Below are 14,580 nucleotides of genomic sequence, written 5' to 3'. Positions count from 1 at the left end.
CAAGCTGCACGCAGAAAAACCATTTCACTGAGCAGACATTTGACAACGGTTTATTATAATGTGGGAATGGGTTTGCGGGGGATGGGATGGGAGTCTTCTACTTTGCTGTTGCTGGACTATGCCTTTAATTACCTTGCCAAGGCACCTACAGCCACAAGCTAAGTGTCTTACATGTTCAAATTTACATAAATATCATACATGTGATGCTATGACACACACAATTATTTTAATAAAGGATCTCAAAAAAGGTTTTCTCATAATCTGTGACAAAGCTCATGTGTAATAGCTGCATCTCCCTGCAGAAAGGAGAGTAAGTTACTGAGTAAACTATTCATTTCTATTTCTATTTAAGCAAGAGGCACACTAAAGTTGGAGGATACATAGTTAGCAAACAAACTGATTTCTTAAACAAAATGCTTGATTTTAGGAAGGTAGACAAGAGTTGGGACAAATTGGCAAAGTAAGCATTTGATACGGAGTCTAAGCTTTCTATGAGGTGTCTGCGTACACTTCTGGCCCAGTCGCAACATTTGCCTCTGAAACTATATCCAAGTGTTGTAAAAGGTGAGAGGACCCATATATTACTTTAGAGTTCAGACCATCTCAAATCTAGTGAATAATTCCCTCGTATTGTGCATACACATGCAAATATATAGTTCTGACCTTTAAACACACGACAGTAAAATATTGTTTAAGCTGGTTAGGACCCACAGTCCAGTTCTGAATTGCTATGTTACCTGCAGGAATGGGACAGGTCTGGTTACTTATGAGATCCTGCATTCTAATCTCAGAGTTGACACCAACTCCTCTTTGTGGTCTTGGGCTAGTTATACTTTCTGCCTCAGTTTCCACTACCTGTAAACTTGATTTAGCCATGCTTGTGATGACCAGTTAGTTGGATAGTTGTACAATCTTTTCAAAATGTACAGTACCATAGAAATGTTGGCTATTATTATTCCACAAAGCAACAGATACTGGAGAACAAGTGATAAGTTCCACGGTTGGAGAGGATGCAGCAAGCAATTGAACAAACCCAAGCTTTTCACCATTCAAATTCAAATGGAGTGGAGACCTCATTGCTTTTATTTGGTAATAAGATGAACATACATGTAGTCGGTTACAGAAAAATTGGAATGCTGGAAAAATGTTTTATACACTTAGAGACTACAAGCCTCTCCTTCTGAATAAGGAACTAACAATAAATGCATATTGTTTAAAAATCATTCTCATAACAGTTGAGAATACTTTGCATGACATGGACATGATTCATTTCAGTTTTGCATTTTAAGTCTAAACAAACCAAAGAGGTTTTTTTCTTCTTCTTGTTTTAGGAACAAACTTGTTTGATTGTTGCTTTACAAATGGATTTTGATTTGTTTTCTAATCACCCGATGCAAAATACATATAACAACCTGCCTCCTGCCTATGTCAATAAGACTCTGGATTACAGGTGTATATTTGCCTTAGTTCAACAAGAAATCTCCTTTATAATTTCTGCTAATATAAAGATACTCTGAAGTATATGTTTAGCTTCATATATAGAACTCCCTGCATAATGCCAGCTGAGAAAAACTATGTTACAAGACCAAGATCCTTGAATTTGGTTAATTTCCCCCTTTTCCTCCCAAAGTATCATATTAACTTCCCCTCACTTTATCATGCCCCATCACTACAAACCTCATTTGGGAGCAGTGAAATCTGGTGTTACAGGTAAGATGATAATTTCCATGATTCCTCCCTGCTGAAGGTAGTCAGCCTAGTAGTTTGTGCCTTTGCTAGAAGTGCCTAATCATCTAAGCTGCTGCAGAAGTAGCGTCATAATTATTTAAATGTATTGTGGTGGAAGCAAGTCCTGCCACACTGAAGGAAGACTCCACTACTCTTATATATTGGCTTCAGCCTGAATTGCCCTGCATTTGGCATGCTGTATACATGTAAATAATTGACTTTATCATCTACTGTACTCAACAGGGACTGCAATGGAACTCAAAGGAGTGATAGTGCAACTTTCATTGATTTCAGTGCAACTAGTGGAGTGATTGGGCCCAAGGTGTTATTTTGCTCTAAGCTGATGTTGCAAATGCAATTGCTCTTGTCTACTGGGGGAGGAGAAAAGGAGAGAGAAATATCAGTGAGAATCTGGGTCTACAGACAACCAGAAGTTCTGGTAAAACCCCAACCAGAACCCTACAAATAAAAATAGCAAATATTTAAAAAAATTGTATATAAAATTGTATAAAAATATCATCCAAGCGAGAAGAAAAGGAAAATGCTCACTCTGCCATTCTATCACTAGGATTTATCACTAGACAACACCTATGGCCATAATTAATTGTGGTTTACATATGCACTCCTACAGTCACCCAGCAGAAACTATGGGATTACATGTATTCCTCCTACCACAGGATGACTTCTAAAATTGGGGCAACAGTGAATACACAACAATCCCTGTACATGCACGCTGATGAAATAAAAACAATACAAAACCCAATAGCCTGCCATGAAGAGTGTGTGTGTGTGTGTGTGTGTGCGCGCGCGCGCGTATGTGTACACACATGTATATGTGTGTTGTACTTATATATCACTCAGGGTAAATTAATCCACACTGATATCTGTGCTGTGCTGACTAGACTGTTTCAGATACCCTAATTAAATTAGTTAAAACTAGTTTGGGTATCACTACATTAGTCTGCAGGATGCAGAATTGTCTTAAACACATAAGATGATAAAACACAGTGTCACAGCTCTGCCTTGTTATGAATGGGAAATCTCACTCTATTTTTGCTTGGAAAAAAATAAGAAATAATCCAACAAAGCGGGACAAATTGAAATCTGAATAAATAGAAGCAAATTGGCCAGTTTTTGTTTTAATAAGAAAGAAGGTTACCAGGTCAAAACAATTTGTTTTTTATTTTGAAACCAGTGTTTAGCTATGAAAGAGTCCTGGCTGGTCATCAAATCCATCTCCCTGCAAGAGCAGGGTAATCACCCCCTGAGCGAAGATGTTAAACTACTACGTGATTTGAGCACACTCTGGGCAATATTCCTTGTAATGAACTGGGGTGATTGTTGACTTCAATAGGAGCAAGGTCAGAGCTTTAGAAGACTGGCAATAAAATCTATCTTTTCTTTCAAGCCATATGGTCAATTAGGATCTCCCCTCTTACCTCTGTGATTTACATAAAGCAGATATTAACATGACTTTATGTTTAATATCTCCATATTTGAGAATCACAGATCTGAGGAGCCCAGCTCTGGGAACAGTATGAAGTAAGTGGGTAGAAAACACAGTGCTATTGTTCTGCATTTCAGTACTGAAAGAAGCAATATGTTTAAAAAGAATAAGCGGACCTGATATATCCGTTACTAACACATGAAACCACACACGGACATAAATCAGGAGATGTGTTCCTGAGGTCAATGGACTTACACTTCTATGATATTGGTGCAAGTGTGAGGAGAACTGGGTCAAATGATTAGATAGTTAAGCTCATAGAAAGTGCTCATGGAGATATACCAATTTACCCCAACTCAGGTTTTAGCCCTCATGATGAAAGGCCCCATTCAGTTTCTATATTTTTCAAATTTCTAGTTCAATCCAATCCACTTCTCACACCATCAGGTGAAGAAGGCAGTTGTTGCTAAACAGTCTTTTCCTGGGTCAGTTCCTTTCATTTCCTCTGAATGTTTACCTCTAATGTGGTTTATAGGTTGTAGAATTTGGAAAGGGCAAAAATTTAAGGTCTGTTTTGGTACTCATTAACCTTGTATTAGGGAACCTCCTGATGTGTAGGCAAATTTCCACGTAAAAAACTTCAGCAGTCAGTTCTTTGCACAAAGGATCAAAACTACCCCTTCCAAATCCATGCAAACTGATGACAAAAAGCCTTTGCACCTTTAGATTCCATCTTCTGTATGCATACATGGCAGCTTTTAAAAATTGTATTCACTTTTTTGTCACAAGCACAGAGGCTGGATCATGACCCTTTTAAAAATGGACTCCCAAGCTACCAGTAAATGGATGTTGAAAACAAACAGCTAAAAACAATGCTCCTGTTTTATTTACCCATCAAGGGTAAAAGTTCTGGGTTCTCAAGGATACAATACAGAATATAAACTACAGCAAAATAAAGGGATGCATCTTTGTGTAAAAAGACTACAACAGTCTGCTCAGAAGGAAAACTAGATTAGTCTAAAGTAGATTTTAAACCTGAAATTATAACATTTTTTAGTCATCAACTTGTGCTTTCTGGCATCTGTTTCTTTTGCAGCTGTGAATAATATCCCAAACAACAGATATTTTGTTTAAAAGGAAACACAGAAATCTGCTCTCAAATCTTAGGCAAAAAGCTGCGCAGCTCATATCTAAAGCTGGTCAAGCAATAAGAATAAGGACTTGACCATTTGACTTTAAATGAGACACAAAAAACATTTTTTCCCCCACAAAAAGTCCAAGTTTTATCTACACATTGGGCACATCTACATGTGCTATTAAGGTGAAGCAATAAGCTCCAGCATGTTTAGCCGGGTCAGAGTAGCCCCGGCTGGCAGAGGGATCGGGGGGTCAGCCTGCTAGCCCAGGGCTACTCCAACCTGGTTCAACATGCTGCAGAGGGGCTGGCTGGGGCACAAAGGTGCTCCAGTGTGGGGCTTGCTGGACCCTTGTGCCCCAGCCAGCTGCATCAGTGTCTATACGTGCAGTGCTGTGGAGTAAAAACCGCAAGTACTACTATCTATAAGTACTATCCCGCTGTGAAGTTAATTAGTTTCCTGCAACCTAGTAGGGCTGCATGTGTAGATGCAAGAGGTTTACTGCAGAGCTAATTAGCCTACTCTTCAGTAAACTTCTTATGTAGATGTGCCCATTGTCAGCTTTCTTGGGAAGGTGTCAGAGTTTTCTCATCCATCAAAACATTGCCTGAGTACAGACCTGAAAACTCTTACTCTTTAAATCAGGTGCGGGCAATTATTTTGCGTGGGGGGCCACTTACTGAGTTTTGGCAAGCCATCAAGGGCCGCATGACAGGCAGCCAGGGGCAGATAACTATTAATTTTCTAAATTTTTTTAGGGACCCTGTGGGCCAGATAAAATGACCTGGCGGGCCGCATCTGGCCCGCAGGCCACACTTTGCCCACCCCTGCTTTAAATAATGTGGAAAAAAATGTTCTGACATTGTATAAGGAACAGAAAAGTTCCAGAGAAGTGTAGGTGCTAGTGAATTATCATGATGATTGGATCCTTTGAAAGACATTAAAGAGGAGAAATTGGAGGGCATTGCCATTGACATCCCCTTGTTTGCAAGGTGTAAGTTGCCTGGGTTCACTCTCCCAGATCAGGAAGTTTCTCGAAAGCCCACGAGGTATGCTGCTCATCAAGCAAGGTAATGTTTTGTAAAAAATTTGAATCACATTCTCATCCTAGAGCTTGAAGTATCCTTCTTATTACACATATCAACTTTGAAACCTAGGTCTCACACTATTACTTCCCTATGGCATTCAGTTGTGCTCACATGCATGCAACTCCCATAACTGGCAATGGGAGTTAAGCCTGAGGTGGGCCAGCAGAACATGTCTTATATTTTCAGTATTCTAGCTTATTATTTACTTGTCTTTTCTAATAGTAGCAAGGTTAGTAAGGCATCTAAAATTTTATTTTCATGATATAGTGAGCATGTCTACACATGCATTTATGTCTCATTAATTTACTGGGCATGTGAGTTACTGTGCAGTAAGTGGAAATAGGCCACCATGTACACATGCAGGTGTTAAAGTTCATTAACGCTGTGTGTTCACACACACACACAGTGTTACTGCGCAGTAAGGCATCTATACGTGCATTACTGCACAGTAATTAATCGAGAGTAAATTAGATATTTGCACAATGCAGGTATCTAATTTATGCCCAAGTTAGCGTAAGTGGCCATAGTTACTGTGCAGTATGGGTGTTCATGTGTAGATGCATGCCCATACTGTGCAGTAATTTAGGTTACTGCACAACAAATGTGCACGTGTAGACGCACCCACAGGGAATGCATAGCAAAGGATTAACAACAGAAATCCTCCCCCATGTTTCATAAACTGAAGATTAGGCCTGTGCAAAGTGGCTAGTATTTGCTTTGGATTCAGATTTAGCCAATTCGGGGGACAGTGATTCGACTTCGTGATTCGAATCAGCCAAATCTGATTTAGAGATTGGATTGCTGTCAAATCTCTGAATCAGCCAGGCCCATCCCCCACCCACTCTCCCAGTCTGGCAGTGGCTGCCCTGCCCAACCCAGCTCCCAGCTCTTTGGAAAAAAAAAGCCCCAACTCACCAGGTGCTGCCAGCTGTGTGTGGGGGGGGACAATCCTCACTGCTCTCCCCACTGCCCCACGCTGCATGGGGGGCTTTCCATGACCTCCTGATCTCCCCATGCTCCCCCAGCCCTCCAGGTGTGCCCCACCAGGGCCAGCTCCGGCCCTTTAAGAATAAAACCCCCAAACCCGCCCGGACTCACTGTTCCTGCCAGCGGGGGTGATCCCCACTGCCCCCCACTGTCCTGTGCCACATGGGGGCTCTGCACAAGCCCCACCCCCAAAACCCCGAGGCTGCTGCAGGAGCAGTGAGTCCCGAAGCTTGTCTCCATTTTTTTTTCTTAAAGGGCTGGAGCTGGCCCTGGTGGGGGTGGTGGTGGTGGGGGCTGGGAGAGTAGGGAGGGGTGGGGGGCTTGCGTAGAGTCCCCCATGCAGCATGGGGCAGTGGGGGGCAGCAGGGATTGTGCCCCCACCCCCCCGCCTGGTAGCACCTGATGAGCACCAGGGCTTTTCTTTAAAGGGCCAGAAGCTGAGAGGGGGTAGGTGGGAGGGCTGGGGGGTCAGGGGACTGGTGGAGCAGGGTGGTTGGGGGGGCTGGCAGGGGTCCCCCATGGTCCCCTCCTCCAGCCTCTAGTACTTACCAGCTTGGAGTGGCTGCAGCTCCTTGCTGCAACCACTGGGTACTGCCCAAATCATCAAAGCTCTCTGATTTTTTTTCCAAAAATTTGGAGAGCTTTGAATCAATTCAGACCTTTTAATTGGTCCCCTGATTCAATTCAGATTCGGAGATTTGGCCACTGAATCAGGCCAAATCTCCTCCGAATCTTATCACCACCTGAAGCTTCACATAGCCCTACTGAAGATACTATAGTTAATTAGGCCCATACAGATCCATTCATCCTCGTATATGGAACCTTAGCTTAATGCACTCATAGAAATCTTTTGTGAAATAAGAGAAAATTAAATGGAAGCAGTTTTGCGATTTTTAACAAGCAGGCAGCATCTCTTCTGTAGTTTGACTGAGAGATGACAAGAGAGATTATTTTTTGCCTCTCCACTACTCCTGAGTGTTTTAATAAGACAGGTTTCAATGAGAAAGGAGTACCACTGAATGTGGTCAGTTAGGCCCAGATCCTGAAAAGACAATCATATAGATAAAGCTTTTCATCTTTACCATTCTATTGGTAGTATCTTAACTCCCACATTTATGTTTTTTTCAAAATTTAGTGATAAGTTTATATTCAATTTTGATGATATTTATATGGGGTTTTATGAGTTTATATTCAGATTTTTAAAGCCAGAAAGTCTAACATCCTATATATCATAGACCATTACATTTCACTCAAATACCTCCATGGTTGTCCACTAATTCATATTTGGCTAAATTATACCTTGCAGAATGGGATCTAAACATGATCTGAAGTCATCAGGAGATGAAAAATACATTTTTGGGGACAGTTTCTTCCAATGGTTTATTATCCTAACAGAGAGGAAAACATACAGTCTGATGTTGCAAAACTGGGCTAGTGGGTGACAGCCAAGAAATGGCCGACCATAAATAAAACAGTCTCTTTTCACTGCTCAAGAGCAAGGTTTTATAAGAAAAATAGTTATAGTTTGAGATAAATTAATTTTTAAATGACTTCAGTTTTAATGATCTAAGCAGCTTTAGTACATTAGGTAGGGATTTTTGTTTAAATATAAGCTAAATCTTCTACCACTGCTTCAGAGCTTATGCACATGAAACCCCCAATAACTTCAATAGGAATTTCAGCTGAGTGAAGGTTTAGCCAGCACTGCAGTGTTTGTTTCTATGTTATTTATATGTTGCCATTGTCTCTTTAGAGAATTTAACAATGATGGAAGGTCAAACTATAGCTGCTGTGGGTGTGGACCACGCTGAAGCTGATGGAGATTCTGAGGAAGGAGCACCTGCAGAACTGGGGATTAAGGAATTAGATTGTTCTGGTTTCTTTTCCTTGTATGAAGAGATCTAAGACAGAGGGACCAGCTGATGAATTCCTGACTCTTGATTCACTACAGTAGTTTTTTTTTAAATATATTTCTTCCAAGTAAAAATATTTCATTAAGAGTTAATTTGTTCCTAGTATGTGACAAACCAAAACTAAATCTCTACCTTGGAACAAACTCATGTTACGGTGTGTGAAATAAGAATTCAAATATGAATCTTAGTGTTGCAAATGGATCTTGCCTTAAATAACGGGCTGACCCCAAAACCTGGACGCAAACGCTCCTGAGATCTAAGGAGTTCAAAGTTGAAATCTAGATCCAGATAAAGCACAGTTTTGCTAATGTTAAGTGAGACTAGTACAATATATGGCAACATTTCCTACAGGCATCCTAAACATTGTTCATCCCTGTGCATTTTCATCTTAAGTAGAAACAGGGATTTAAATTCTAATATAGGCTGGTGGTAATATAAAGTCCTGTGGTTTTGAACATGAAAACAAAATATAGATGAGTTGATTTCTTCTAGGCTAGTGTTTTCCATCTTTTCTATGAAGTAAAAGGGCATGAAATCAGTCCAACTGGTGGTAAAATAGGTGACTACACACTGAATAAAAAGAACCAAGAAAAACAACTTGTGTGTATATGTGTGTGTTGAATTACATGCAAAACAGGTGAAATTAAGCTGTAATGAACTGGATTCTTACCAAGCTGAAATTTAGCAAAGCATTTAAACGTGTGTGTTTAATGCTTTCATGAAAAGGATACTTTGCTGAACCAAGGCCTGAGGAAGTTAGTTTATATTTCATCTTGAAAGCTCGGCCAAATTCACTGCTTGTGTCAACATGTACAACTCTATCAGCTCCACAGACTTGTACCCACTGACTCCAGCAGTGTATTTGGGACACACTGTTTTTCATCTTTCTTTGTCTGACCAGACTTTTGTAGTTACATTTTTCCTATCCTTTGACTCATCCATTCAATCAGTGATGAAAGAAATGTCACACTGAGTTGAAAGAAGGAATTGATCTGTGTGATTCCCTGCTGCCCTCTTCCTTTCAGTCCTTTGGGTCAGATAAAAGTAGTTACAAGTAGCAGATGTGAGAAACAGATCGTTATTTGTAATTACTAGCTATTGAAGACATCACAAATCGTACGTCCCCTTAGAGACTGAAGGGGCAACTGCCCCCTGTGAACGTAACATTTGCGAGTCATTACTTTTTTTTTGTGTTTTGCTAAATGCATAAACAAGATAATTCAAAGACTGAATGAATTTGCCTGCAAAATAAAAAAAACAAAAAACGAAGCCATCCGTATCATCAGATAGTGTCACAAAAAGCTGTGTAACTATATGAAATCCTCATGAGCCTGACATAAACCTGACAGGCTACAGATTCTGAAACTCACAATGCTTATGAACAAAATCCTCGGTAGCAAGGCTAAAACTGATATCATGTTGTCTGCTTAGCAGCTGTTGAAAACAACTCTTGAAAAAAAAAAGTGCAATAATTTCAAGCCTCTTTCCACATGGTTTGATTTTCTTATTCACCATTTCATCCCATGTTTCATACAGTGGGGTTATAGCAAAGAGCTGTGTTGGCTTCTAAGAGGGTCCTCATTTATTTGCTTGGCCTGTCCAGAAAGTGGAGTCATTGTGTTAAGGAAAAAACCCAAAGAATTGAAGAAACAAAAACAAACCACGCGCACGCACACAGAGACAAAGAGAGAGAGAGAGAGAGAGAGAAGAAAAAGAAAAAACAATCCCCAAAACCCAGAGTCATTAACTGTGTCACAGCCAGTGGGAGGAGGAGTGTTTTGAAAGCTGTAATAACGCCTTCCCCAGAAACTGGTCTATTCGGAAGGAGGAGGAGAGGAATGAAGAAGCTCAGCTAAAATGATGAAAGAAATTTGCAGTCTCTTTTATATATATTTTTATTCTTCTGTATCTGGAAAAAAAAAGAGAGAGAAGAAAGTGTCAATGCTGCCTTTTCCGCCCAGTGTCCAAGGAGCAGGAATCTGGGAAAGAAGAAAAAAGGGTATCAGTTTAGACATCCTTATTCCCTCCAAATTGCACAGCCTCGCTTAATTTAAAAAAGGTCACAATGGACACTGCAGCATCGACCTTTTGCTTGCTTGATTTAGAGCAACGTGCCCTCCTGCATACAGTGAGGCAACTGTCCTCCGACAGAAATCAACACAAGTTTGATTGCAACAGGGTCAGATTCAGGCTCCATGAAGATCATTTTAATATTTTTCAGTTTCCAGCACTCTGACCACCCTTGCTTAGCAGCCATTTCTGCATCTCTTTGACTGTAAAATGGGCATATGTATATCTATGTGGGGAGTGAAGGCTCTCCACATGAAAAATGCACTCTAAAAGGCTCTGTTTCACAGAGAAGCAATGGCTTGCAATAAGAAGATTCAGTGCACAGCTTCATCATGTATGGGTAGCTGCCTAACATCTCACCCAAAGCATTTAGTTTATGCACTTTCTGAATTCATAGTAAATAAAGAGCCAGTTTAGCAGAGTAGATTTGAAGCACTAGCTTGAACTGGATCACAAATGTGAATGAGTTTGGTGGTTGCATTCTAATCTCTAGAGAATACTTGTTCACAGCCCCACATAATTCAGTATACTGTCAGCCTCTTGTCTAGTAGCACATGCCAGGATGTACACAAATGTACATATATGTACATGCCAAGATATGTACAGTGATATGCATAAAAATTAAGGTATGTTGGTACCGCTGTGTGGTTAAGTTTGTTTTGTTTTTGTTCACCTTATAATTAAATTAACCAGAGTCTGTTAGGTTCATAAGCATTATATTTATGCCTGAATTACATAAGTTCACAGGAGATACATTTCTGAAGTCACCAGCTCACAAATGCAAGATACCTTCTAGTACCTTCACACAAAAAAACCTAAAAAAAAAATACCTTCCAGTAGCAGAATAGAGTGAACATTGATTTTTCATGGTATTTTATGCTATGTTTTCAGTACAGCACTGGTACCTATTTTGCTGTGGACTTATGGTAAAGCAAGGCATATGTGAACAAGTTCTTTGAGGGAGATTGCTCTTTTTAGACAAAATAGAATAAATATTGGTAGATACGGTTATTCTATTAAACACTGAAAGATATGAATTGTATATTTGTCTCAGATAACTAAATCATTGGTTTTTCTCTGCTCCCACCATCTCAAAAACCTCAAATGATGAGCTAAACCTGACAGAAGAGCTAACTGGGCAAATAACAACTCGAAGGTTCAAAAGTAAAGTGTGCTGGACCAAATTCATCCCTGATGTAGTAACTCAGTTCACTTCACTGATTTCAATGGAATTATACTGCACATGACTCTCCATACTGAACTGCTCTCCCTGGAGATGTTTTGAGAAATCAAGAAGCATTTTTTTTTTAATTGCCAACAAAATAGAACACTTATCCAATAGCAAACGACCCCACTAGCAGCCTTCCTGGAAAACCTCAGGTTAATTAGACAAGGGTCCAGTGAGTTTTGAGATGTTTAGGTTCCTGTGAATAACCAGTATTTCCAGCATCTACCCATATCAGCTAGATGAAGTTGATGGGTTGGATAATTAATTCTATCCAATAAAACCCATCTCACATACAGTTTACATATACTGTAATCTCTCCTTCTGCAGGAGTGATTCTGTGCCACAATTATTTTTCTCTGTCACCATCCATAAAGAAGACAGTGTTTTCTTTTAGGCAAAGACCATGGGTTTTGCAACCTTAGGTTTGCTTTCCTGACTGCATCCGAGACAAAAGATACTGTGTCTGCTGAGTACACAAAACACAGCAGCAGTTGCACAAAGTACCTGTCCACAGATATGTCTCATACACTTTTATTGTGCACGCAGTGCAGGGACTTTTCATATTCTAATGTTCTGTGAGTTGCTGAATTGATTTAAAAATAAAAGAAAACCTTGATATTCCACCTACCAATGTGATTCCTGAGAATGTACAATTGAGAACTAGGCTTCACTGGGTTTCTAAAGCAAATTACACCTCCAGATCCACTGAAAACATCATATAATATCTAACAACAACGTATGTCTCCATTGCTTCCTATATCTAAAGGAGCTCGATCTGATTTACAAATGTTAACCTGACCTCATAACAGCCCTGTAAGAAGCTTCATTACCCTCATTTTAAAGAGGAGCTACTAAAGTACACAAGGTTAAGGGCATCATTTAGCAGAAGGACTGAGCCCACATAAGGCCAAGTGAAGTCAAATGAAGCTGTGGGTGTTCAGCTCTTATTTTGGAATATCAGGCTTTAAATTATCTGCTTATGGTCACACAGTAAGTCTCTGGCAGAGCTGTAAGTAGAAATTACTCCTGTGCTAGTCTTTAACCACAAGACTAACTTTTCTTCTCCACTCACTGGAAGGAAAAAATTCCCCATATTTTGAAAGTTCTCTGTGGGGAAAAAGAGTACATATTGCTTTTCACGTCTACCCACCTCATCATCAGCTACTCTGGCAACCAAATTCCAGCACAGGTTTCCTTCGCTTTATGCAGGTTCTGTATATGCAAATTCACTGTTATGCGATGACCCTTCTTATACCAAAAAATGTTATATCAAGGTAAATTCACTCTTATGCTATTGCCATGGTGGAAGCCCGCAGTCAGCTGCTTTGTGCAGTGCATGGTGGGAGTGACACGCACCAAAATATAGTCTTCTGCGTGCATCTGTGCTCCTCGTCATTGTCTGCAACATGTTTCTGTAGTTGCCATCATCATTATGGCTTCTAAGTGTCCCACTAGCTTATTCAAAACAAAACTCCAGTGATGTGGAGTCTGACACTGAAGATCCTTCATCATCCTCTCTTCACACCAACTAAGCATTCACCACCACCACTCTGTGCTTGTGTGTACTGTCTGCTGTTGGTGAGTACCAAAATTGTCTTGTAAAAGTGGTAGAAAAGGGTCTGGGGGTCAGTACAGTCAAGGTCTTGGAATGTATCCCTATTTGTTATATTGTAAAGTGGGTTCCCTTTAAGGAAATTTGAGTTATGCATCATTTTCCAGGAATGCATGTATAGCATAAAGCGAGGAAAATCTGTATCGTATTTGCTTAGCACAGAGTAAACCAGCACAAACAATTGTTTTGCCTTTGGAAGGATACTTTTGGATGAAGCAAATAGTTTGGCTCATTAGGTGGATAGCTCTTTGTGTACAATATGGCTTTTCTAACAGTGTGGAATCCAAAAAGTACACTAGTCCTGGAAAAAGTTTTGGATTCACACTCATTTCAAATTTTTTTAGTGCAAACATTAGCATAAATTGACAGAGACCACTAACAAAGAAAAAAAACATACAGTATTCAACATCCAGCATGACTTTAAGCAGGAAAAATGGGAATAAATTTCACTTCACTGTCAGAAATAAACTTATATATATATGTGCCCGTGTCTTCGATTTTTGACAAATTGATTTTTGTCCTTGCTGACTTTAGATCTGGTTTTCGATCACTACTGAAAATATTAAAATGAGATATAACTTCTGTTGTGACTTCCTTTGTTCTCCATTCCATAATAGTCCTCAACTCAACCACTTCCAAACTGGACAGGGTCACTATGCCTCAAACCTATACTAATGGGGCCTTCTCAATGACAACAAATGCCCTTGTGGACAAATTCAAACCATGACCCACATTGTAGACTCATGTCCATTTACTATGCTGTCTGGTGGCCTTCAAGTTCTTCACACTGGTGATGACATTGCCTTAAGATGACTGACGCAATATGCTGAAACCATGTGTACTAAATAAAATAAATACTAGTGCAGACTTAGAGACAGCAGCCTAATAATAATTGCATCTCCTCTACCAATTTGAAATATATATTACAGTATTTTCACCTAGTTTGCCTTTAAGTGTATTCTTCATAAGGTTTTTAAGTGTCTATTTGGGCCAATTTACTGAAATATATATCTTACTGTTCTATATTTGCCTCCATTCCTTCTAAGGACTGTGCAACTTAACATGAGGCTGACTGAAGATCTTGGAAAACCAGTAATTAACCAGTGATTAACATTCATGTCTCCCTGACTAAACAAATATCAAAAAGTCTTAGAGCTTACAAGTATTAGAACTTGAAGTATTTGGTATCAATTATGCCTGTCTAATTCTAACTTGGGCTATCTGCTCCCATGTACAGTACAGATATAGAACTGCATAGTCATTCAGAGTTGAGATGAGAGTTCAGACTGTCAGAAACTAAGCCTGTTATGTGCGACTCACTAGGCACATCTACATGTGATTTAAGGTGCTTTCCCTAATGTGCATGAAATT

At 39.8% G+C, this 14,580-nt stretch overlaps 1 protein-coding gene across 8 annotated transcripts in view; it reads right to left on the bottom strand.

The window, feature by feature from the left end:
* Nucleotides 1-14,580, bottom strand: part of PDE1C (phosphodiesterase 1C) — a 491,302-nt gene that overhangs the window by 17,863 nt on the left and 458,859 nt on the right. Inside the window, exon 18 of one of the 8 annotated variants that reach the window (XM_019483444.2) lies at nt 1,049-10,208. The exons of 6 other annotated variants lie outside the window; for them this stretch is intronic. In XM_019483444.2, coding sequence (XP_019338989.1) covers nt 10,195-10,208 — 14 coding nt within the window. In that variant the 3' untranslated portion in view covers nt 1,049-10,194. Of the gene's footprint in view, nt 1-1,048; nt 10,279-14,580 lie in introns of those variants that run through there. One more of the 8 variants, XM_019483442.2, reaches the window with a different exon arrangement.

The sequence above is a fragment of the Alligator mississippiensis genome, chromosome 5 (genome assembly GCF_030867095.1).
Source record: "Alligator mississippiensis isolate rAllMis1 chromosome 5, rAllMis1, whole genome shotgun sequence".
NCBI classification, from domain to species: Eukaryota; Metazoa; Chordata; order Crocodylia; family Alligatoridae; genus Alligator; species Alligator mississippiensis.
Note: the sequence above shows the minus strand (reverse complement) of the source record. Positions and strands in the feature narration are given on the sequence as shown.